The sequence below is a fragment of the Bubalus bubalis genome, chromosome 17 (genome assembly GCF_019923935.1).
Source record: "Bubalus bubalis isolate 160015118507 breed Murrah chromosome 17, NDDB_SH_1, whole genome shotgun sequence".
Classification (NCBI taxonomy): domain Eukaryota; kingdom Metazoa; phylum Chordata; class Mammalia; order Artiodactyla; family Bovidae; genus Bubalus; species Bubalus bubalis.
Window position 1 is genome coordinate 19,174,521 of NC_059173.1, and position 25,092 is coordinate 19,199,612.

Consider the following 25,092-nt stretch of genomic DNA (forward strand, 5'->3'; position numbering starts at 1 on the left):
GGAAGAGGAGGAGGAGGAGGAAGAGGAGGAGGGTGAGCGCTCGGGTCGGGCTCCTTAGCGGTGTATTGTGGGATGTGCGGCTACTGGGAGCCGAGCCTCCGCCGCCAGCCGCCTCCCGGGCAGCAGCAGCAGCAGCAGCAGCAGCGGCGGCGGCGGCAGCAGCTCCGGGCCCGGCAGCCGCGGCGGCGGCGGCGCTCCCCCCTCCCGGCCCCCCGTCCGGCCGCTCCGGCCTCGGCTCCCGCGGGGGACACCATGTACTGGCTGGCGGCGCAGGGAGGCCGGCGCCCGGCGGGGATGTAAGCGCGGCTCGGGGAGGGAGAGGCCGCGGCCGGCAGCCGGGCGTCCCGAGCCCCCAGCCCCGGCCCCCGCTCCGGCCGACCGAGCGAGCGGGCGGGCGGCGCCAGGCCTGCCGGGAGCCCCGCGCCCGAGCCGGGCCGAGCGAGCGAGCGAGCTAGCGCCACGCCGGGCGGCCGGGCGGGCACCATGGGCCGGAGCCCGCGTCCTCCGGGTGCCCCGGGCCCCGCCAGTCCGCACCAGGGGCCCCCGGGAGCCCCTCGCAGCCGCTCCGAGACGGTGGCCGAGCGGGCGGGCGCCTAATTCTCCGGAAGGGTTATTCTCTCTCTCCATTCTTATTTTGGGGGGGAGCCAGCTCCTTTTGGGGCGCGCTGGTAAGGTGGGAGGGGGTGGGGGGCTGGACGATTTGATTCTTTAGCGTGTGTGTAGAAGCGGCCGCCGCCGCCGCCGCGGCGCAGACGACAACAACTTGCTCGTTTTCAGGTTGGGTTAACGGCATGGAGAACAGTCACCCCCCCCACCACCACCACCAGCAGCCCCCGCCGCAGCCCGGCCCTTCGGGCGAGAGGAGGAACCACCATTGGAGAAGTTACAAGTTGATGATTGACCCGGCTTTGAAAAAGGGGCATCATAAACTGTACCGCTACGATGGGCAGCATTTCAGCCTTGCGGTGAGTAGCCGGCGCGCCTCCCTGTCGGCTCCCCCGCCCCCCCCCCTCCCCGAGCCGTGCCGAAGAGGTTGGGGGCTGAGTGGTCCGAGCGGCCCGGGGACCCCCCCCTTCCTGACCACCCGGCCAACTGTCAGCCAGGTCCCCAGTCCTGGAGTTTGACAAGTGCCTGGAGAAGGGGGGGTTCCTGTCCCTGACCCTGGGGAGTGGGACCAGCCCACCCACTCCGCCCCTCTTTCCTATCCACAGATGTCCAGCAACCGCCCGGTGGAAATTGTCGAAGATCCCCGGGTGGTCGGCATCTGGACAAAAAACAAGGAGCTGGAGCTGTCGGTCCCCAAATTCAAGGTAGGACCCCCTCCCCCGTATCCCGCGCCCCTCCCCGCCCCCCCCCGAGTTCGAAAATAACGCCAGTCCTGACCTAGCCCAGCCGGATTCTGAGTTCCCGCCGTCCGGGGGCTGGGGAAGTTTTGGCGGGGAGGGGGAGGTTGCACAGAGAGGGGGGTGTCCCCTCTCGGCTACAGTAAACAGAATAACACTCGGTGAAACTGTAATCAAGGAGCTGATACAGTGTCCTGCCCGCCCAGCTGGGGGCTCCGAGTACCCACCTGGCTTCTGCCAGCCCAGGAACTCGTCCCTGGGACCCGCCCCCCTTCCCGGTTTTGTGGCTTTAAGGGGACAGCTTCCTAGCCCGAGGGGTCGTCCCTGCCCTGGCAGCAGGAAGAAGAGGTCAGAGTTGGGGGGGTGGGGAAAGAGAAACTGTTTCTTTTTCCCCTTTCCTTTCGAACCCAGAGAACTTCCACGTTCCAAACGATTTAATCCTCCGCTTCCCGGGCCCGCCCGCGTGCTTTCCCCCTCCCCCCCAATTTTTTTTTTTTAATTTTTTACCCTTCATTGTTTTCAAAGAGCGGGCGACTGGGAAATGTTCTGCTTTCCCTTCGGTTTCAATATTCTCCAAACTCCCTTCCCCCTCGTCCCCTGCCAGATCGATGAGTTCTATGTGGGCCCGGTGCCTCCGAAGCAGGTGACATTTGCCAAGCTGAATGATAACATCCGTGAAAACTTCCTAAGGGACATGTGCAAGAAGTATGGGGAGGTGGAGGAGGTGGAGATTTTGTACAACCCCAAGACCAAGAAGCACTTGGGCATTGCCAAAGTGGTCTTTGCCACGGTCAGGGGAGCCAAGGAGGCCGTTCAGCACTTGCATAGCACTTCGGTCATGGGTAATATCATCCACGTGGAGCTGGACACCAAAGGTGAGTGGAGGCCCGCTCAGGACAGCCACCGCCGAGGAGCCCCAAGACCTGTCAGTGTGACCCCCTTCTCTCCCAGGGCCCGTCTTGCAGTGTTGGGGAGCCCCTCAGTTTTCCTTGGGTACCCCCCTACAACCTTATTTTTCTTTTGCCCCCCTCTTGAGGGTAGAGTCACGTGGAGCTAAATGTGTTGTCTGTTGCTAGGAGACGGAACTGTAATTTATCAAATGTGCCGGTCCTTGGCCACTGCACCCCTAGGGACCACCTGGAGGCTTCCCCACTGCTGACACCCCCGTGGGCCCCTCTCGGAGCCCTGGTGCCCTGGGTTTAGGCAGTCCCCAGTGTTGCTGTCTGTGTTAGGAGAGGAGACAGGGTTTGTTTATTAGGGTGGGGGGTGCGCTGAGGGAGAGCCACGAAGCCGCTTTTAAATGTGCGAAGAGTAGGTCTCTCCACTAAAAAAGTCCTCCTAAGGGGTTGGGGAGTGCCCCTCCCCCTCTTGCCGCCCCCTCCCCCTGGAAGTGGGAACCAATCTGGGCCCGGAGTGTGGTTTCATTGATAATGTTCCCGATAGAGCTGGGCGGGCTGCTCTGGGTGTTCAAGGGTTGACACTGTGTCTTCCCTCCTCTCTCTTAAAGAGACAGCATCACCTCCCAGGCAGCGGAATCCCACTCTGCGCTCGCTCTGAGCCTCTGAGCGGCTGCTGGGAGAGCTGGGCTGGGGAAGCCATACCTCCCTCCCTCAGGGTCCTGGGAGGCTTCTCCTCCGTGCTGACTGGGGAGCTTCCGGACCTCCAGGGCTCCCCTAAAGTTTGTCTGTGGCCGCTTAGAGTTCCTATAGAATATAGAAGAAAGTGCCAGGTGCTCTAAGGTCCAACCAGAGGTGACTGGGCAGACACTGTTGGGGTCTTTCCCACCTTCCCCCCCTGTGGGGGGGGTCCCGGAGGACCCTGCCTGGGAGGGTTTAGGTGGATAACTTCCAGGGGTTCTGTGAGCATGGGGTTTAGGGGCAACTGGGGTATACCAAACTAAGACCTGAAAATCGAAATCTTCTTTTTTACCTTTAATACATGTCAACTGAGGCTCTTAGTCTTTGCTGGGGGGTGTGGAGGGACGCTGCCCCTGGTTGAGCACAGTTACCCTACAAACTCTTGCCAAACCTGTCCCAGGTCTGAGCCTCCTCAGGGCACAGGCCACAGCCCCCTTCACCTCCCCTCTTTCTTTTGTCTCTGTCAAAGGAGACCCTTTGGGTGGTGGCAGGCTTATCTTAAGGAACAGTCAGCCCTCACCAAAATTGTAAAAAAAAAAAAAAAAAAAAAAGGGCCCTTAGAGACTGCCACTAAGTTTGTATTTCAAGAAAGAGACCGGTAAAGAGTAGCTCAAGGAATGTGTCTCCTTTGCATATGTAAGCAGCTGCCTCAGAGGGCTCTATAAATATCGATAATCTGGCCCCCTGGTCTGTCAGAGGCCTCTCTCAACTGGTGGGGGGCTGGGAATGGGGAGGAGCTAGGGTGGAGGGTTATCCAACAGGGGGACTGGGGACTGGGAGGAGGCTGTCAGTCCTAGAGTGCTTTTACAAACTCTGTCAGTCACCCGAGAGGGTTCACAACAAACTGTCACTTCTGTGTCACTGGGTCTCCTTTTCACTTGCTACTGGGCTCTGGCTGTTAGATGGGAAGGCAGAAGGACGGGGATTACCTGACTGGTAATGGCTGGCATGGCACAGGTGACAGGAAGGGGCTTTGTGGTGGGGGTGGCATGTCTATATTTGGGGGAGTCCCGGTGTCATGAGACATTAAACTCTTGAATCTCAGGATGAGAGAATCATATAGTTTAGCTGCTTCATTGAACAGATTGTACCTCTCGAATGAGGTACAAAGAGAGAAGTGGGAACTTGGTCAGGGTCACTCAGCTTCCCAAGGCGTGGGGTCCCAGGTACAAGGGGACCCACAAGGATGCCCACCTGTGGGGGCTGCCCCATCCTGGAGCCTCACTGAGGCTTCCCTCCCTTGCCTTTTCTACAGGGGAAACCCGCATGCGGTTCTACGAACTGTTGGTCACAGGCCGATACACACCCCAAACCCTGCCAGTGGGTGAGCTGGATGCTGTCTCTCCAATCGTGAATGAGACCCTGCAGGTGGGTGTGTGACCCCACCCCATCACCAGTTTCCCAGTGTGCCCCCCCCCCCCCCCCCCACTTCACCAGCTCCAGCATGGGACACCAGGACCCAGGAGGGAAAGAAGCCTGGCTGTGCCCACCACAGCTTCCAGTGGGGTGCAGGGGAGGGTCCTGAAAGCCCTGTCTGCTGAAGCGCCCCTCTGGCCTGGCCCCCCACCCTTTCCCTGCACACGCTGGGATTCCCACTGATCAGAGCCCATGTGCTTTCCACACTGATCCTGAAACACTGCTGTGTTCAGGATCCTGTTGTCTGGTGTCCCATGGACCCCTCCGTTCCACCCCCCCACCCACCCCCAACGAAAGCCTTGTTCAGGGCTTTCCTTCCAGAGCAAGAATGACTCCTCCCTCCTTCCCCAACCACTGCCCCCCCAGAACACCCACCTGGACCACCCTCTCGCAAGTGGACCACTCTCAGGAGTAGCTTTTACCAAGTGAAGAGTCTTTGCTTACTTGCTGATCAGCTGGGATGTCTATCAGGCACTTTACCATGTTATACTATTTAAAGCCTAAAATATCAAGAGGCTGGGGGAACAAGGTGGCTCAGCTACCTCTGCCTGGAAGGTCTTTGATTTCTGACGGCCTGAGGCAGGAAGGAAATCCCAATGTAAACCAAGACATCAGGGTCTTATCTTTACCCTGCTTCAGGGATTAGGAAAAACCCTCAAGGTTCTCTGAGGATAATTGGCTACCCCAAGATTAGAGAAGGTGAGGCCCATCCAGCTATTCTTCTTTAATCTCCCCTCCCCTCTCCTTTCACCATGCTGAGTGACCAGTTTGGCTCCGAGCTCCTCGGAAGATGGAGTGAGAGGGGAAAACAGTCCCATTCTAGTGCATGATTTCCCCCCCAGCGATCTCAGACCTTTCTCCCTCTTTCTCTCTTTCCAGCTGTCAGATGCCCTGAAGCGCCTCAAAGATGGTGGCCTGTCTGCAGGCTGTGGCTCCGGCTCGTCCTCTGTCACCCCCAATAGTGGTGGGACACCCTTCTCCCAGGACACAGCTTATTCCAGCTGCCGCTTGGACACACCCAACTCCTACGGCCAGGGCACGCCGCTCACGCCCCGCCTGGGCACCCCCTTCTCACAGGACTCAAGCTATTCCAGCCGCCAGCCCACGCCCTCCTACCTCTTCAGCCAGGATCCCACAACGACCTTCAAGGCTCGGCGCCACGAGAGCAAGTTCACCGATGCCTACAACCGCCGCCACGAGCACCATTATGTCCACAACTCGTCTGCTGCCACTGCGGTGGCAGGGGCCACAGCCGCCTTCCGGGGTGCGGTGGACCTCCCATTCGGGGCAGTTGGCGGCAGTGGGGGCAGCAGTGGGCCCCCATTCAAGGCGCAAGCACAGGATTCTGCCACGTTTGCCCACACTCCTCCCCCCAGCCAAGCAACCCCTGCGCCCGGAGTTGCCTTCAAGTCAGCTTTCTCTCCGTATCAGACTCCTGTGCCCCCTTTTCCCCCGCCCCCTGACGAGCCCACCACCACAGCCCCCTTTGGGGCCCGTGACAGTGGCGAGTTCCGAAGAGCACCTGTGCCCCCACCCCTGCCACCCGCCGAGCCCCTGACAAAGGAGAAGCCTGGCACACCGCCGGGACCCCCGCCCCCTGAGGCCAACAGCATAGAGCTGGGTGGTCGGCCAACCTTCGGCTGGAGTCCTGAGCCTTGCGACAGTCCCGGCACGCCTACGCTGGAGTCGTCGCCCGCAGGGCCAGAGAAGCCCCATGACAGCCTGGACTCTCGGATCGAGATGCTGCTGAAGGAGCAGCGCACCAAGCTGCCCTTCCTTCGGGAGCAGGACTCAGACACAGAGCTGCAGATGGAGGGCAGCCCCATCTCCTCCTCCTCCTCCCAGCTCTCCCCGCTGGCCCCCTTTGGCGCTAACTCTCAGCCAGGCTTTCGAGGCCCTACACCACCCTCCTCGCGCCCCTCCAGCACTGGCCTGGAAGATATCAGCCCCACGCCACTGCCTGACTCAGATGAGGATGGTGAGCTTGATCTGGGCCTGGGGCCTCGGCCCCCACCCGAGCCAGGTCCCCCAGACCCTACTGGTCTTCTGGGTCAGACAAGTGAGGCGGCCTTGGACCTGGCTGGAGACAGGACCCCAACCTCAGAGAAGATGGATGAGGTACCACATTATGTTTGTCTGTCTCTGTCTGGGCTTGGTTTTGTCTGTCTGGTGGCACCCTCTTTCCTCCCTGAGGATAACTACAACACACAAGCAACAGGGCTAGGACAGCCAAAATAACAGGTCAAAAATAAAAAGAACGTGCAGAAAGCATCAGGGGCCATGACTGAGCAGTTGGTTTGGCTCTGAGCTCCCTAGCAGCTTTGGCGAAAAGGGAAACTTGACCTAGAGCTGTTGCTCTCCATGTTAGGTTATGGGAAGTTGAGACTTTTCTGGGGGATAAAGTCTGAATTGAGCTGCTTTGGTTGAAGTCTGCTGAGATCCCAGAGAGTGTGGACAAGTGATGGTTTTGGGTCCCCTCCTCTGTTGGGTAGCTAAGGGCCTGGTCAAGACTAGTCCTGACAGTCAGACAGTTATGGGGAAAGGGAGTAACCAGAGTGTTCTGCTGAGCTGGGTCAGGTGGGAACTCTGGAGCTCTGTCTCCTAGTACCTCTGAAGAGACTGGAAACCACGTGGGGCAAGGAGGGCATTGAAATTTACCTTCTCCCTCTCCCCTGACTCCAAGAGTTTCAGGGGGAGGGCCACAGCCAGAAGCAGGCAAAGCTGACCCCCCACCCACCCACCCTCTGCCTACCCACAGAGCTTCATTTGGGGTCTCTCTGCCCAAGCTCCATCCTCAGGGTTAGCATGAAGGATGCTGCCTGCCACATTCTCTTGTGGGGAGGATTAAGTCATCTTCCTTGGCTCTGTTCCTACCCTCTCCTGGTCCAGGCACCTGCCCTGGCCCTCCTGGAGACCTGCTTTGGAACTTATGATCCTGAAAGGCATGAGCAGCCAGGAGCTTAGAGGGAGCTCTGTGCCCCTGTGGGTGGCGGGAGGAGGGGCCCTCCCTCCTTCCCAGGTCCTTTGATTAGGCCGATTTGGCTGCCTCAGGGAGGAACAGAGAGGAACTTGGCTTGCCTGGGAGGGGACTGCAGGTGGCCAGGGCCCCTGGGGGCCTCCAGGCTGATCTGACAAGTGGTTTCTGGCGCTTAGGAGTTCAGGCAGGGAGAGTTGACAGGTGTTCAGAGGTGGGGGCGCTACTGGCTCTGCCATCCTCCTTTCTTCCCGAGGTTAGGGGATGTTTGTTTACCATGCTCACTTGCTGATCCAGGGCTAGGAAGCCCAGAGTAGCTGAAGAGAATGGGCTCTCCCACCGGGTCACTGGAGGAAAGGAGAGACTGAGGCCCAGAAAGCTGTGGTCCGGGAAGCCCCGGGACATCAGTCCAGGGAAGCCCGGGAGTACGGACAACCTCCAAGGTGGCCCTCGGGAGCCCCCTGCCGGCAGTCTGGAGAATGGCCCCCGGGCCCCTCCGGACCAAACCTAAGGGAATCCCAGCCTAGGCTGACCAGGCGGGAGAGCAGCGCGAGGGGGCACTCCCTATCTTCACAGAAGCTGGTGGTTAGAAGTTCCGGTTCCAGGCCTTAAGCCTTGAGCCTCGAGTCCCACCTCTGTCACTTACTGGTTATGTGACCTTAGGGAAGTCACTTTCCCTCTCTGAGTCTCAGTTTCATCATCTGTGAAATGGTGGGATAGTCAGAGTATCTGCCTCACGCCGTCTCGGCTTAAGTGAGGTGCTGCACGAGAAACTCCAGGAACAGCTCGAACTGATGCCCAACGCCCAGCGGCTAGTTCCCACAGGTTCTCGCCCCCCGGACGTGGGAGGGGCGGAGGGAGGGGCAGGGCCTGAGCTGGAGCGTGGACCCAGGTCTCCTTGTGATTGGCTGGCAGCGGGGCTGGGGTTAACCCTCTGCGTGCTGCGCCTGTCTCGCAGGGCGCTGTCCAGGACTGATCTGGCGCTGTCCCTGAGTATCAGGCTGCAAGCCTGCCAGTGCCTCCCTCTCAGCACGAATGTGGGACCCTGAGAGGCAGCGAGAGTGTGTATGTCTGTAGAGGGGACAGAGTAACAGCCCGAGCTTCCTTCTGCTGCCAGAGATTTCGTTTTCCTTTTCTCCCCGTCCCTCCATATCCTTTTTCTCCCTCCCTCACCTGTAGGTCTGACCTTTGACCTTCTAGCCTGCATAGACCCCCACCTCCTTAACCTTCAAATGCACTCCCTGTCTCGGGCAACCTACAAAAGCTCTGTCTCCCCAGATGGCACCTGAGCTACCTTTTCGCCTCTGGTCCTGACACAGGAGCCTGGGGGCAGTCCATTCCTCCTCTCCCAACCCCTGTTCTGCCTTCTTGCTCCACCTCTACCCTGTGGACACCATGCCCTGCTCCAGTTCCAGGCCTGTGCACCCAGCTCCCCAAAGTCCCAAGTGTGAATGTAAAGAGGACCTCGCTATTTCACAGCCAAGTCACACTTGGCTCCCCCATTGACCTGGTACCACTGTCCTGGATTCCCACGGCAGCCCTGACCCCTCACTCAGCAAGCACCCTGGGCTCCAATCTCAGCTGTTTCTGACCAGCGCCTCTTGGGCCAGTGATTTACATGTGTCTCTCTGAGGGTGTTTTCTCACCTGTCAAAAGATTGGAATAGAGAGAGCCCTTCCTCATGACATGATGGTACAGATAAGAAACATGAGACATTGTGTGCTCACAACACTCAACCCCACCACAGCCTGTACAAAAACTATGTGAACGGAATAATTAAGGAAAACATACAGACTTATCTCCTTTTCATGCACCCTGACTCCTGCTAAAGCTTCTCCTTCCCTTGCTTCTGTCACTCTCTGCCACAGTGAAGACTGCAGGCCAACTGGGAATAAAGGCTGGTGAGCCACTTCCTGGTTGGAATCCAGGCTCCTTCTCAGTGGCTGTGTAGCCTTGGGCAAGTTAAGCTCTCAGTGTTCCAATTTTCTCATCAGTAAAACTGGTGATAAACACCTACGTTGCAGGTTTTCTGAGGGTTAGCTGAATGAACATACATAAGATGCTTAGAAAGGTGCCTGCCAGTAGGAAGGGCTAAGTGCTGTGATAAGTTGTTTCAGTCATGTTTGACTTTTTACAGCCCCATAGACTATAGCCCACCATACTCCTCTGTCCATGGGATTCTCCCAGCAAGAATATTGGAGCAGGTTGCCATTTCCTCCTCCAGCAGGGAAGGGCTATAGAAATGTTATTAACTATTAGTATTATCTTCTCTGAATACAAATTGAAACAATCTTTCAAATTGAAACTGAATGTTTTTCCTTCTTCATGTCTCACTGCCCCCTTCTCTGCTTTCGTTTTCTCTGCAAAGGACTATATATTTCACATTCATCCTAGTCAGCCTTTGCCTTATCCCTCTAGAAGTTCAGCTCCAAGACAGCAAGTTTGTCTGTCTTGTTCACCACCGTGTCCTCAGCACCTGGGACAATACCTGGTATACAGCAGGTGCTGAGCAAATGTTTGTTGAATGAATGAATGCATGAAGCTGCATGATCACCCCATGAGGCAAGTACTATGATGCCCAACATACAGATGGGAAGACTGAGGCTTAAAGAGGTTAAATGACTTGCTCAAGGCCACACGGCTGGGACGAGAAGGGACGAGGATCAGGACTGCAGAAGCCACGTTGCTCACTAGTCTTGCAGAAGGCTGCTTCTCTGACCTTCTGGTGTTGGAAAGGGGAATCTGGGAGTCTGGCTTCCCAGGCTCCCCCTCACTTCTCTCCCCTTGCTCTCCCTGCAGGGGCAGCAGTCCTCAGGGGAGGACATGGAGATCTCAGACGATGAGATGCCCTCGGCCCCCATCACCAGCGCTGACTGCCCCAAGCCCATGGTGGTGACCCCAGGGGCTGGGGCCGTGGCAGCTCCCTCCGTTCTGGCCCCAACCTTGCCACTGCCCCCGCCCCCTGGCTTCCCACCACTGCCCCCGCCCCCACCCCCACCCCCACCCCAGCCCGGCTTCCCCATGCCCCCACCTCTGCCACCACCACCACCCCCGCCACCCCCGGCCCATCCAGCTGTGACAGTGCCCCCACCACCCCTGCCAGCCCCGCCGCCTGGTGTCCCACCCCCGCCCATTCTGCCGCCACTGCCGCCCTTCCCACCAGGGCTGTTTCCCGTGATGCAGGTGGACATGAGCCACGTGCTGGGGGGCCAGTGGGGCAGCATGCCCATGTCCTTCCAGATGCAAACGCAGATGCTGAGCCGTCTGATGACGGGCCAGGGCGCGTGCCCCTACCCCCCCTTCATGGCTGCCGCAGCTGCAGCTGCCTCCGCCGGACTGCAGTTTGTCAACCTGCCGCCCTACCGGGGCCCCTTCTCCCTTGGTAACACTGGCCCAGGCCGCGGGCAGCCCTGGCCACCCCTGCCCAAGTTTGACCCATCAGTGCCACCACCAGGCTATGTGCCCCGCCAGGAGGACCCGCACAAGGCCACTGTGGACGGCGTCCTGCTGGTGGTGCTCAAAGAGCTCAAGGCCATCATGAAGCGGGACCTGAACCGCAAGATGGTGGAGGTGGTGGCCTTCAGGGCCTTTGATGAGTGGTGGGACAAGAAGGAACGGATGGCTAAGGTGAGTGGGCAGCACGTCCCCTCGGTGAGGGGCGGGCAGGCCAGAGGCAGAGACCTGGCCAGGCAGCCTCTGTCGTCCCCAGGCACCTTAGCGGAAACACCACCACCCAGGCCCCCCAGACAGAATAGTGTGTGTTATTTTGTGAAGCCGGTGTGTCGATGACATGTGTGTACTCACTATGTGTTTCTCTTGGATTCCAATCTCCAAAACTCCGGTGCCCCTGCCATGTGTGGGCAGCCATAGTAACAGCTTCTCAGGTGAGGAAGCTGAGGGTCAGGGAAGCGGAGTGTGGCGCTGGGGGTGTCCTGAGTAGTGACATGAAATGCGGTAGGTTCCAGGAAAGGAAGTGCCCAGTTCGGGCATGGCTGTCACTGTGGAAAGGATGGCAGGCTACTCGGGGGACAGGGTTGGTGGCCGTACTCTAACCACACTGACCTTCCCCTCCTCTCTCGCACCCCAGGCCTCGCTGACCCCGGTGAAGTCGGGTGAGCACAAAGATGAGGACAGGCCGAAGCCCAAGGACCGCATCGCCTCTTGCCTGCTGGAGTCCTGGGGCAAGGGCGAGGGCCTGAGCTACGAGGGGCTGGGCCTGGGCATCGGGCTGCGCGGGGCCATTCGCCTGCCCTCCTTCAAGGTCAAGAGGAAGGAACCGCCAGACACAGCCTCGTCTGGTGACCAGAAGCGGCTGCGCCCCTCCACCTCCGTGGATGAGGAGGACGAAGGTGGGGCCTTGCCGGGTGCTGGGACTTCCTCCTTCCCTGCGCGCCCCTACCCGGCTCTGACTGCCCGCCCTTCCTCCCTGCAGAGTCTGAGCGTGAGCGGGACCGGGACATGGCCGACGCCCCCTGTGAGCTCGCCAAGCGGGACCCCAAGGGCATGGGCGTCCGGCGGCGGCCAGCCCGGCCCCTGGAGCTGGACAGCGGCGGGGAGGAGGACGAGAAGGAGTCGCTGTCAGTGTCGTCTTCCTCGTCAGCATCCTCGTCCTCGGGCTCCTCGACCACCTCACCCTCGTCCTCAGCCTCTGATAAGGAGGAGCGAGAAAGCACAGAGGAGGAAGAGGAAGGGGAAGGGGAGGAGGAAGGGGAGGAGGGCCCCAGGAGCCAGATCTCCTCCTCCTCAACCTCATCCATGTCAGATAAGGTATTGTTCGGGCTTGGGGAGCCCTGGGGAGCCAGGCCAGGCGAGGGAGCCCTTCGGCTCACCTGTCCAGCATCCCTCTCCCCTAGGATGATGATGATGAAGACAGCGACGACCGGGATGAGTCTGAGAATGATGACGAGGACACAGCCCTGTCAGAGGCGAGTGAGAAGGAAGAAGGGGACTCAGATGGAGGTGAGTGTGGCTTCTGGCCCAGCCCAGGGTCCCTCTGCAGAAAGCAGAGCCTGCACAACAGTCAGCAGTACTGAAGGGGTAGGATTTCTTGACTATGAAGTGTGAAGTCATTAAAACACAAACACAGCCTGCCGTGTAATTCCTTTTTTATGAAATGTCCAGGATAGGTCAGTCCACAGAGATAGAGAATGAGATGGTTGGATGGCATAACCGACTCAATGGACATGAGTTTGAGCAAACTCCAGGAGATGGTGAAGGACAGGGAAGCCTGGTGTGCTCCAGTCCATGGGGTCGCAAAGAGCAGACACGACTGAGCGACTGAACAACAGTAGAGACAAAGAGTAGACTAGTGGTTGCTGAGGTCAAGTGGTGGGGATAGAGGGGTGATAGCTGAAAGGAACGGGCTGCTTCTTGAGCTTGTGAAATTTCTATCTTTGGGACACGATAGAAATGTCAGTTGTCCACATTGCGAAGGTGCTAAATACCACCGTGTCATCTACCCTAAGATGGTTAGGTTTATGTTATGTGGATTTCACCTCTGTTTAAAAAAAACAGATGATGGTGAGTTAGTACACACACACACACACCCCCACACCGCCCCCCCCCCCCACCTACCCGAGGGCCACATTCACCCCAGTGCCTCCTGTTTTGAGCCCTTTGGTGATGCCTCTGGCTGGGGCACAGCAGATAATAACAGGGCCCTTGCCCGTGTCCCCCATGCAGAGGAGACGGTGAGCATCATCACCTCCAAGCCTGGAGCAGAATCCTCCAGTGAGAGTTCTGAGTCATCTGACTTCGCATCAAGCTCCGAGTCCTCTTCATCATCATCCTCGGAAGATGAAGAAGAGCTGCCAGCTGGGGAGGAGGAAGAAGAGGAGGAGGAGGAAGGGGAGGCAGCTGCAGACGAGAGCACGGCTCCCGCTGCTCCTGACGAGGACTTTGAGAATGAAGTGGTCACAGGAGCACCCACAACAGAGTCACAGGGCCCAGAAGAGGAGGTGGACATTGAGGCTGAGGACGAGGCCCCTAAGGAGCGGACCCCAATGCTGGAAGAGCCCCCCTTGCCTGTGAGTGTCGAGGAGCTGGCTGGCTGCAAGGAGCCCCCCGGGGAACCAGGCCTGAACCAGGAAGGGGCCAGGTTGCTGTCTCCAGAACCCCCTGCAGGAGAGATGGAGGCCCGGCCCCTGCCATCCCCAGAGCTCACCCCAGGTAATACTTGCAGCCCATGGGAAGGTGGTGGGAATAGAAACAAGATGTCTTTAACCATCAGAATGAACCAGGGCTCCTTTGTGCCATCACTTAAACTTACCAAGTAATTTCCTTATCTGTAAAATGAGATCAATGGATGGTGCTTCCCCCGTAAGGTCATACGGGAGGATGGAGCGAGATGACTTGCCACTACGAAGCTGGGTACCTGTTAGACCCCAAAGGCAGGTCTGCTGCTGTCACCATTCCTCACTGTATTTCCCTGGGGTCTAGTCCTTGGACCGCTAGTCCCATGAGATGCTCCCAAAAGAGGTGTGGATGTGTATGGCTTTTTAGTGATGGGCAGGCAGAGAAGGCTTCTGGGCCCTGGGCACCTATCACCAGAAGGGGGCTGGGTGGGTTAAAAGGGGCTGTGGGCACTGCCCCCTCCATCATCTTGGTGGAGCTGCACAAAACACGTGAAAGGCTCTGGCAGTGCTGTCCAAGAGAACTTTGTACAGTGATCAGCATGTTCTCTCTGCCCTGTCCAGCCCCATAGCCACTAGACACAGCATCGTTAAGAGCTTGAGAAAGGGGGAGAGTGCCGCTGTGGGACAGAATTTGTCATGTTGATTAATTAAGTTAACATAAACTACTATATGGGGTCGCACAGAGTTGGACACGACTGAAGCGACCTAGCAGCTGCAGCAGCAGAAACTACTATAGCCACACGTGGTTAGTTTGTACCTCTAATAGTCCTTAAGGAGAGCAACCCGTTGTATTTTAAGTTTTTTATTTGGCTCTAGAACCACAGATCTTTGCAGATTGTTAAACGTATTTATAAAGCCTCTATTTTTATCTCCTTTATGGTTTTAGGAACTGATAATAACAACAGTGGACCAAAATGGGCAAAAATATCATCCCTCCTGGAGCTTATGCTCAGGGCAGGTTGATAGATGACAGCTGGTAATTTAGAAAACATACTAGGTGACAGTGGAGAGAAATACTAGGAGAAAACCTTAAAGGCTCTGATAAGTCATGCAGAAAAGGGACTTGTTTAATTTTATTCAATAGCAGAGGTCATTTTCTTGGTCCATGGTATGTTCCTGGCTCACCGGAACACCATTCTAAAGACAGTGTCAAGGGCGCCAGCTGGGTCTCCTGCATCTTTGATTGACTCCCACCAACATTTCTCAAATCCTGCTGTATATCTAGGAATCTAGAGGGTGCGAGTGCATACCCAGAGAGGTGTCCAGGGTACAGTAGGGTAGCATGAGGAGGGGCCGTTTGAGTCAATAACTAAGGTCTGCTTTCTGCCTACCGCTCTGCAGAGGACAACCTGGAAGCGGAGCCTGAGGCCCCGGCACTGCTTTCTTTACCGCTGCAGCCACCATTGCCGCCGCCTCGACCGCCCCGGCCACCCAGCCCACCACCAGAGCCCGAGACCCCAGACCCCCCCCTCCCATCCGTCCCTCTGGAGCCTCCCCCCCATGAGGAGCAGCCCCCACGTACTCCGAGCCTCTGTGGCAGCCTGGGCAAGTCCCAGAGCGCCGAGGCAGTGCCGGCCACGCCAAGTGGGGAGCCCTTGCCGACGGCAGGCAGTGGCGGCCTGGCCCTGAGCTCCCCGCAGCTGCCTGGTAGCCCCTTCTCCTACCCATCCCCATCCCCAAGCTTGAGCAGTGGGGGCCTCCCAAGGACACCTGGCCGGGACTTCAGCTTCACACCCACCTTCCCCGAGCCTGGGGGCCCCCTACTTCTGCCTGTCTGCCCCCTCCCAGCTGGCCGGCGTGACGATCGGCCTGGCCCCCTGGCCTCCCCGGTGCTCTTGGAGACAGGCTTGCCGCTTCCTCTGCCCTTGCCCTTGCCCCTGCCCCTGGCATTGCCCGTACCTGTCCTGCGGGCCCAGTCGCGGGCCCCCACCCAGCTGCCCCCTCTGCTGCCTGCTCCACTGGCCCCTTGCCCACCCCCCATCAAGAGGAAGCCGGGCCGGCCCCGGCGATCCCCGCCAGCTGTGCTCACCTTGGATGGGCCTTTGGTCCGACCACCAGGAGGGGCTGCCCTGGGCAGGGACCTCCTGCTTCTGCCAGGCCAGCCACAGACCCCTGTCTTCCCCAGCACCCATGATCCCCGGACTGTGACCCTGGACTTCCGGAACGCGGGGATCCCAGCCCCCCCACCACCCTTGCCCCCCCAGCCCCCTCCACCCCCACCTCCACCACCTGTTGAGCCCACCAAGCTGCCCTTTAAGGAGCTAGAGAACCAGTGGCCTTCTGAGGCCATACCTCCGGGTCCCCGTGGGCGTGACGAGATCTCCGACGAGTTCATGGCCAAGGTGCGGGGGTCCTGGCGCCGGCCACCGAAGAAGCGCCATGAGGACCTGGTGGTCTCAGCCTCGCCCGAGCTCTCGCCACCGCAGCCTCTCTTCCGGCCCCGCTCAGAGTTTGAGGAGATGACCATCCTCTATGACATCTGGAATGGTGGCATCGACGAGGAGGACATCCGCTTCCTGTGTGTTACCTACGAGCGGCTGCTGCAGCAGGACAACGGCATGGACTGGCTCAACGACACACTCTGGGTCTACCATCCCTATATCCTGCCAGGTGGGGCGGGGGCCACACCTCCCTCTCTGGGCGGCGGCGCCTACGAGGGCGCATGTCACCACCACTTGTGGATGGTGTCTGTGTGTTGGCACCACACCAGGCTCTGTATGGAGTCATCTCTGCCTTGTGTGCCAGAATTAAGAGATCTTGGGGCCAAACCTAACAACGTGATTGTACAACATAACAGAAGCAGGGGCTGACAGAGGGCTCACTCTTCCTGGCTCCCCCTCATCAGCTAATTTAATTTTTCCAACAGCCTAGGGAGGTGGGGGCTATTATTATTCCCATTTTACATATGAAGAAACAAATTCAGAGAGGTTAAGTTACCTGCCCAAAGTCATGCAGCTATAAAGTAACTGAGTGGAGATTTGAACCCAGGTAAATCTGGCTCTAGAATCTGGGCTATTAATCACAATGCCCCCATAGTCAGTTGTTAGCACAACCCAGTGAAGTTATTCCTGCTGTACCAAACTAATATACTGAACATTTATTCTGTGTCAGGAGCTCTACTCTGCATCTGTAATCATTCCAGGGGGCATCATAATTATCCCATTTTGCATATGGGGAAACTGAGGCAGAAGGTGGATAAGAAACACACTCAGGACCATGCAGCTAGGTACCTGACAGAGTTCTAACCACAGTGGAGTTGGGCAGTGGGCAGCTTTAGGGAGGTGGCCTAAGTGTGGGTGGTAGAGCTGGGTGTCATCAACGTCCTGGAGATGAGTCTGAGGGTAAGGCCAGGTCTGGGAAGATGGGGCTCTCCAAGAATGTCCATGTGGCCCTTGACCCACACCCACCCACCAGCCTCTCTTCAGCTAAGAAGAAGAAACGGGACGACGGCATCCGGGAGCACATGACGGGCTGTGCCCGCAGTGAGGGCTTCTATACCATCGACAAGAAGGACAAGCTCAGATACCTCAACAGCAGTCGTGCTAGCACCGACGAGCCCCCCACGGACACCCAGGTAGGGCCATCAGGTGCCCACCCACCCAGGAGCCTCCCAGGCTGGACAATGGGTAGGGGCCTTCCTGGAAAGGGTGCCAGGCAGCCAGAGCAGTTGTGGAACCAGAGGGGCTGGCTCACGGTGCCACCCCCCTGGGTGCTCAGGTGTGAGAGGTGAGGCGAGGTGAGCGGTGGGCAGGGGAGCGATTGTGAAGGGTCTTTGTCAGGGATGCAAACAGTGTTGAATTGCATCTCCAGAAGTTAGCTTCATCTTTTTTTTAATTCAGCAAATAAATTGGGTAGGTTGGGTGTGGGGGGCTGTGTGGGGAAAAGTGAATGCCTTTGAAAAATTTAGCAGGATCATTAGAACGTTAGAAAGTCTAATGGATGGGACTGGGGGCTGACTGGAGGCAGAATAGCATGATGCTGCTGGGTCCGGCCTGGGGCACTGGGTAACTGGATGCCAATCACAGAGGTGAGAGGGAAAGTGGGACTGTTGTGTTGGGACAGCTTCAGTTCTGGGGTTTATGGAACATCCAGGTAGTGAGGTCGAGTAGACAGTTAGATATATGGGTACAGTATAGAGCCTGGGAGGTGTACTTCTGGTTCGAGGATTTAAATTTAGGCATCATCAGGATGGAAGCGTTAACCAAAGCCCGCAGCAGGGATGAGCTGACCCAGGGAGAGCGCCTGGAGGGGAATGAAACTCCCAGGTATTAATGGCAGGGACAGGACCAGGAAAGCCAAGAGAGGGAAGGGATGCAAGGGTGTTGGGAGGAGTTGTGATTTCAAATGAAAGCCACGGGTTATTAGGGTAGGTAAATACTCAACAGCTTTACTTTATAAAAAATTATGTATTTATTGTTTGACTGTGCTGGGTCTTGGTTGCTATGAAGGCTTTTTTGTAGTTGTGAGCAGTGTGAGCTCTCTAGTTGTATGCTCAGGCTTGCTGTGGTGGCTCGTTGCAGAGCACGGGCTCTACGGTGTGTGGGCTTCAGTAGTTGTGGCACATGAGCTCGGTAGTTGCGGGTCCTTGGCTCAGGCTCAGCAGCTGTGGCACAAGGCCTTAGTTGCTCCATGGCACGTGTGATTGAACTGTGTCCCCTGCATTGGCAGGGGAACTCTTTACCACTGAGTCACCAAGGAAGTCCCTGATCGCCATCGTCTGTCCAAGAAGCAGAGATGCTTCAGATCTCTAATTGAGAAGAGAAAAGATGACAGGAGTGAAGTGGATGCTATTTTGTTACATTTAAGATTAGAGGAACTTGAGCACGTTCAGATTCTGACAGGAAGGACCCAGGTGGAGGAGAGGTGGCGATTAGGAAAGGACAGGCATAGGTGTGCCCAGAGCAAGGAAGCTGGGGCCACAGAGCTTAGAGTAGGGTCGCCAAGGACAGCAGGACACAGGTACCGTGGTCTGTGAGGCCAGGTCCCCCAGACGGCCGCACTCCTCCCTGATCTGTCACCCGCTGCCCCACCCTCGCAGGGCATGAGCATTCCCGCGCAGCCACACGCCTCCACACGGGCAGGCTCCGAGCGGCGATCTGAGCAGCGGCGCCTGTTGTCCTCCTTCACTGGCAGTTGTGACAGCGACCTGCTCAAGTTCAACCAGCTCAAGGTGAGGCCAGACCCCACCTGGGACAGCCGGGGTAGCCCTGGGACCGAAGGCCATGACTCTCACCCGCATCTCCATCCCTCCTCTAGTTCCGGAAGAAAAAGCTCAAATTCTGCAAGAGTCACATTCACGACTGGGGCCTGTTCGCCATGGAGCCCATCGCGGCCGACGAGATGGTCATCGAGTACGTGGGCCAGAACATCCGCCAGGTAAGCACTGCTGGGCAGGACAGGTGTGGGAGCTGGGCCGCGGCTAGCCCCGCCCCACCCGGACTGAGGCCTCTTCCTGGCCAGGTGATCGCGGACATGCGGGAGAAACGTTACGAGGACGAGGGCATCGGTAGCAGCTACATGTTCCGGGTGGACCACGACACCATCATCGACGCCACCAAGTGTGGCAACTTCGCGCGTTTCATCAACCACAGCTGCAACGTGAGTGTGCGGCTCAGGGCCATGCCCTGGGGGCGTGCAGGGAGGACCTGGAAGCCGCTGGCACAGGAGCTAGCATGGCCTCCTTTCCAAGCATGGGGCCGACGACGGGGGGCTCAGGAGGGAGCACGCAGTGTGATGCCTTGTCTGAGGAGCCCTTCTCCTCTGACCTTCAGTTTTCCCATCTGTCAAATGGCCCTAATGAGACCAGAGGTGTTCCTGACTCGGTCCATATAGTTGATAATTGCAGAGTTCCTTCTCCCTGCTGGGTTTTTTCTATGCCTCTGGGGTTAGTGCTGGCCAGTAGAAGTTTCTACAGTGAAGGAAGTACTCTGCATCTTTGCTGTCTGCTCCTGTACACATGAGGTATTGAGCACTAGAAATGTGGCCAGTGTGGCTGAGAAACTGAGTCTTAAATTAACTTAAAGAGACACACAGGGCTAGTACCAGCTGACATGGCATGAGTCTGGGGTGTTGGAGTGGATGTTGATATCAAGGTTGGTTGTCTCATGGAGACAAGCACAGGGAGCTTCAGATGGGAGGTCAGGCACTGCTGGTTGTGGGTCAAGTCTTGTTTGGCATTGCTACTTAGTGAGTGACCATGGACAGGTTGCTGCTTGTCCAGCAACAGTTACAGGTTGCTACTTCAGTTTCCCAAGCTATAAAACTGGGATGACCACAGTCCCTTCTCATAGGTTGTTGGGAGGACCAAGAGGGTTACTGAGCACAGGCCTGTGCAGACACAGTGGGCTCTCAGCACATGCCAGCTCACAGCATGGTGACTTGTCATTCCCTGGGGCCAGTGGGGACTTTGCTGAGAGTCTCCTGTGAAAGCCTGAGGGATGAGAGGGAATTACCTGGGTGTAGGAGTGATTGAAGTGAAGCCTGGGGCAGGGAGGGAGGGAGAACACCTCTCCAAGGGGCAGAGGAAAGGAGGTTGGCAGGGTGGCTGGTGGCTGGGTCACTCAACCTTATAGGCAGAGCTGAGAACTTTCTCTAAAAGCTGAGGCAGGCTACTGACCGGGGGTGACAGGATTTGCTGTCCCTTTGGAAAGACTTCCCTGGCAGTTGGGGCAGGAGTGGAGTTATTCAGAGCAGAGACAGGCAGCGGGGGCTCACTGGAGTTCAGGCCCATGGTGGCAGAAGTGAGAGCCCCTGTAGATGGAACCTGCTGAGTGTGGTAGGCCAGATCCAGCCTGCTGGAGGGGAGGCGAGGCAGGGGAGGGATGCTTGGGGGACTGGGTGAGTGGAATGGCCACTCCCTCAGTTTGAATTCACTGAGCCAAAGATGTCTCCTTGAGCTGCCAAAGGTGGATATCAAGCAGGAAGTTGGATCTGGGGTTCTGGAGCACAGGCCAACCTTTTTGTAAAGGGCCAGGGAGTAAACGTTTTTGGCTTTATGACCCAGACCATCTCACAGCTGCTAAACTATCATTGTAACAAAGGCAGCCACAGGCAGTATGTAATAAATGAGGGCAACTGTGCCAATAAAACTTTATTTGCAAGAGCAGGCAGCTGGGGGGCGGAGTTTGCTGATCCCTTCTCTAGAGCTGTGAAGTAGTAGGGCCTGGGCTAGAAATATAAATTTGGGGTCATCTACGGTATAAAAGAAAATTGAATATTTCCCTAGGAAATAATTTGTTTTTATTGCAATCATCATGCTCATTTAACCTCAGAGGCTAGGGGTCTTTCTCTGCCCAATGTGGGAGCCGAGGCTGAGAGCAGGTGACCAGTGGGCACTGGGGTTGTGGGGCCAGGGCGTCAGGCCTTGAGCACGGGGTTCGGTTGAGTTTCAGGGTATGCAGTCCGCGAGGGCCTGGTTGGGGGCCCAGGTAGGTCAGCTCACCCTCCCCCACTCCCATCCCACCCACAGCCCAACTGCTACGCCAAGGTGATCACGGTGGAGTCGCAGAAAAAGATCGTCATCTATTCCAAGCAGCACATCAACGTCAATGAGGAGATCACCTATGACTACAAGTTCCCCATCGAGGACGTCAAGATCCCCTGCCTCTGTGGCTCTGAGAACTGCCGGGGGACCCTCAACTAGGCCGGCACCCGGGGTTGTCAGCCACCCCGGCTCTCTGGGGCCGGGCCCCACCCCCACCCCCATTTCAGGTGCTGTCTCTCTACCCAGTGGCCGTGCCAGGGCCTGGCGCCCCCAACACTACCCCCCAGGTCCCACCGCAGCTCCGGCCCCTCAGTGGGAAAGGGCTTCTCTGTCTCAGCCCGTATCTCCTTCATTTGTTTTTAAATGCTCCTTTTGGGACTTTGGTTTAGCTCTGGTGTAAATGTCTTCCCCCACCTTCTCCCCTTCACCCACCTCTTTCCCTCTGTGTTTTCTCGTCCTGTCCTGCCCCGTCAGCCTCTTCCCATGAATGCTGCTATGTTGTTCTGTCTTCTCCTTTTCTTTTCTTCCTCTTCATAAGAAAAGACATTTTTAACCGTTGAAATGTGAAAGCAGAATCAGAGAGTGGGGACCCCCGGCGGGGGCTGCAGAGGCCTCGTTTGATTGTGCGTCGGCCCAGGCCCATGTTCTGGAACCCTCCAGGCCTGGGCGCCAGGCCAGGTGCTGCAGAGGAGGGGGTCAGGCCAGGCGGCTCTGACCTCAGAACACTACGGAAGGCCCCCTCTCTGCTGGCGGACTCAGTGAGAAGAAGACCCCCCTCTTTCCCATCCCCTCCTCAGTCTGTTCCTTCCCCAGCAGCCTGGGGGTGCCTTCCCCCTGCCACACACACCCTCCAGCAGACCCTGGTGGAGCCACGCTGGCTCCAGGCAGGAGTTTCCCCTCTGGGGCTCTCCATGCTACCCCACACCTGCCATCCCCAAAATCTTGGGTTCAATGTTTACTTTCTCATTCAAATGCCAGCAACGAGGGAGCCTCCAGGAGGCCCCAGTGTGGGCAGGGGGCGCTGGAAGTGGGGTATTTACTCTCTCCGGCTCTCACCTTCACCCAGGGGGAGAGATACACCTCCCAGGGAAGGCGGGTCCCCCAGTCCCGCCACTACGGGTGTCTGACCGAATGCGTGTGGCATTTTTTTTTTAATTTGCTTATAAGCTTCACCTGCTCACCCCCAGCCCATAGAGCCTGACTCACCCTGCCAGCAAGCCCTCACCCCAGGAAGCCAAGAGCATATTTATTTTTGGAGTGAGAAAGTGTATTTCTCCCAGAGAAAGGAAAATCTTGGAAAAGATTTAAAAACTCACAACTAAGTCTGATAGGTTTTTTTTTTAACCCTTTACATCATTCTCTTCCAAGTTCCTTTCCATGGATTTTTTTTTTTTTTTTTCCTTGTGCGTGTATAAAATCAAAACGAAGGGAAAAAAAAATAGGTTTTTGAAGTTCAGAACCGACTTCTGTACATAGGCTGCCATAAAGGACTTTTTCTCGGGAACATTGTTTCTTGTAGAAACACGTGGGAAGACTTTTTTGCTTATTTCTTTGTACTTCCAAAAAAAACCACACACACACACACACACACACAAAACAAGTCCCCCGCACCCCAGAAAGCAAAGCAGGCGTGTAAATAATTTATGGAAAGTGACTGCTGTGACCAAGAGTCATCCTCAGCAAGACGGGAGCGCTCCCGGTGGAGCCGCGCCACCCTGCGGATGCAGGCCCGGAGCCTCTGGTATCTCAGCTTGTGTCAAGCTTGTTATCATGTAAATTCTGTACAAAGAATTGTTATTTTTCTCTCTCTCTCTCTTTTTTTTTGTCGTTGGTGGTTTTGTTGTGTTTTTCTTTTTTTTTTTAATTTCTTCACCCCAACCCCTCTCTGAGACTATGCCCACTGGTTTCAAGGTCGATGAAATTGGTGGCATGAAGACACAGAGAGGGACCTGGGTACAGCGGCAACCTTCTCTTCCTTTTGCGGTTTTCTGCCTCATTGTGCAACTGAGGAAATATTTATTTTTCATATGAGGAAATGTGTAGTTTGTAGAGATGGCTGATTTAAGTTACTTCTGCAGTCCCCAAGGGGCTGGCTTCAGTCTATCCCCTCCTCCCATAAAAGAAGTGGAGGTGGGGGATGTGAGGAAACCAGGGTCCGGGGTCCTGCCTCACCCCTCACCCTGGCCTCACCTTGCCCAACCAGCCTTCCCTAAGGGCAAGTAAGGGCCTGGGCCCTCCCTGTCCGCAGGAACCCCTGTCCCACCCCTGAAATGGCTTGCGATAGCCAGAAATGTGTCAGGTCATTTTTCTTTCAATGCCTTCATTTTCACTGAACAAACTTGCTTTTCAAGAGTTGGGGGTTTCTGCTTTTTCTTTTTCTTGTCCCTCCCTCCCTCTTTCCTCCAGCCAAGAAGAGAATCCATAAGTTTTAGGGATGTTTGTGCATATAGACTCTCATCGTATGTAACTTGTTTTGAAGAGAAGTGTTTCCGTTGTGGGTGTGTCTTGCTGTAAATATTTGTTCATATTTTTGTGAATTCAATACTATGTACCATTGTATTATAGTAACTTTTATAAAGCAAACCATAAATATACTGACTTTTCTTACAGATACGCCGTCTCTCTTGCTCTCCTGTCTGTCTCTCCTCCTCCTTTCTTTCTGTAGGGGGCATACCATGCTCACAAGGAGTGGGTGCTTACTGGGCTGGGGATTAGGGTTTGATCCCTGGTCCAGGGAACCAAAGTTTGCATGTTACAACTAAGAGTTCACGTGCCAAAACTAACACCCAGCATGAAAGTCGCTCAGTCGTGTCCAACTCTTTGTGACCCCAGGGTCCATGGAATTCTCCAGTCCAGAATACTGGAGTGGGTAGCCTTTCTCTTCTCTAGGGGATCTTCCCAAGCATCCCCCCCTTCCCAAAAACAACTTCCTTTAAAAAAGAATAAATGTTATAATAAAAAATAGCTAGGAGAAGGCGGTGTCAGGGGGAAGGAAATTAAATTTTAAATAGGATGGTCAGGGAAGCCCACTTACCTGACGTGAACAAAGCACAAAGGAGATAAGGGAGTCAGCCCTGTGGAGATCTTGGGGAAAGGTGTCTGAGGCAGAAGGAACAGTGAGTGCAAAGGTCCTGCAGCAGGAGCCTGCCTGGTGTGTTTGAGGACCAACAAGGAGGCTTGCATAGCTGCAGCTGAGTGACAGGAAGGGTGAGGCAAGGAAATGAGGTCTGAAAGGTACCTCATGGGGGAGGCAGATGCTGTAAGGCCTCCCAGGGCAGCACAGGAACATGCCAGGGCGTCCAGTTCAAGGCTCAACAAAAGACACTTCCAAATCTCAGTTTCCTTCATGTTCCCTCTTCAACCTGCTGCTATATTTTCCACCTTGATCAATGACACTTCTATTCCATGCCTCCACCCACCTACCACTGCTGCTGCTGGTTACCTAAGCTCAAAGGCTGGAAACCCTAGACTTCTTTTCTCTTAGCTCCCAAGGCTGATGGTTCTCCTACTATATTCTTCAAATTCATCCACCCCTCCCTCTGCCCCTTAGTCCCACAGGCAAAGTCCTCTCTTCACTTCATCTGCTGTGGGGGCCGAAAACGGAGGCTCAACTCCATACATCTGCATGCACAGGGCACATGGGGTTGTACTAGAGGGGAGGAAGTGCCAGGTAGACTCAGGCGAGAGACCTCACCCAGACCCCTCTCTAAAAATAAAAGGAGCAAGCACATAGCACTGATGCTGTGCCAGCCACAGTCTGAAACATCTTTGACATTAACTCATAGTAGTGCAAGCGCTAGGAGGTAAGTATTATCCCCATTTAACAAGTGAGGGAAACTGAGGCACTGAGGGACCAAGTAGCTTGCCCAAGGTCACACAGCTAGCAAGCAGCTGATGTAGGTGTGAACCCAGGTAGTCAGGCTCCCCTAGTCTATGCTGGTTCCTGTGGGTCTGCTCTGCCCACACCCCATCTAAAGAGGCAACAACTGCTTTGCACCAGCTGATTATTGCTGCATAAGAAGGCAAGTTCAGAACTGCCTGACTGGACTTCACTGATGGCGCAGTGAATAAGAATCCGCCTACCCACCTGAAACTATCACATTAT

The 25,092-nt window shown here is 56.3% G+C and overlaps 1 protein-coding gene across 2 annotated transcripts; it reads left to right on the forward strand.

The window, feature by feature from the left end:
• The first annotated feature begins 87 nt into the window (after positions 1-87).
• On the forward strand, positions 88-23,600 carry SETD1B (SET domain containing 1B, histone lysine methyltransferase). Of its 2 annotated transcripts, none has more exons than XM_025267666.3 (17): positions 88-296; positions 778-965; positions 1,212-1,310; positions 1,948-2,218; positions 4,236-4,348; positions 5,276-6,514; positions 10,170-10,997; positions 11,458-11,719; positions 11,803-12,137; positions 12,224-12,329; positions 13,053-13,538; positions 14,846-16,102; positions 16,912-17,078; positions 18,543-18,674; positions 18,761-18,880; positions 18,965-19,102; positions 20,973-23,600. In XM_025267666.3, exons 2-17 carry the CDS (start codon positions 792-794, stop codon positions 21,144-21,146), a joined length of 5,901 nt encoding a protein of 1,966 aa, XP_025123451.2. In that variant the 5' UTR covers positions 88-296; positions 778-791; the 3' UTR covers positions 21,147-23,600. The 2 variants fall into 2 exon arrangements, with proteins under 2 accessions (XP_025123451.2, XP_025123452.2); XM_025267667.3 differs by lacking the exon at positions 88-296 and adding an exon at positions 528-668.
• The last annotated feature ends 1,492 nt before the right edge of the window (positions 23,601-25,092 follow it).

Coding starts and splice junctions, on each gene's coding strand:
- SETD1B (XM_025267666.3), top strand. CDS start 792: ATGGAGAACAGTCACCCCCCCCACCACCACCACCAGCAGCCCCCGCCG. Junction 4,349..5,275: donor TCGTGAATGAGACCCTGCAG/GTGGGTGTGTGA, acceptor CTCTCTTTCCAG/CTGTCAGATGCCCTGAAGCG. Junction 12,330..13,052: donor AGAAGGGGACTCAGATGGAG/GTGAGTGTGGCT, acceptor TCCCCCATGCAG/AGGAGACGGTGAGCATCATC.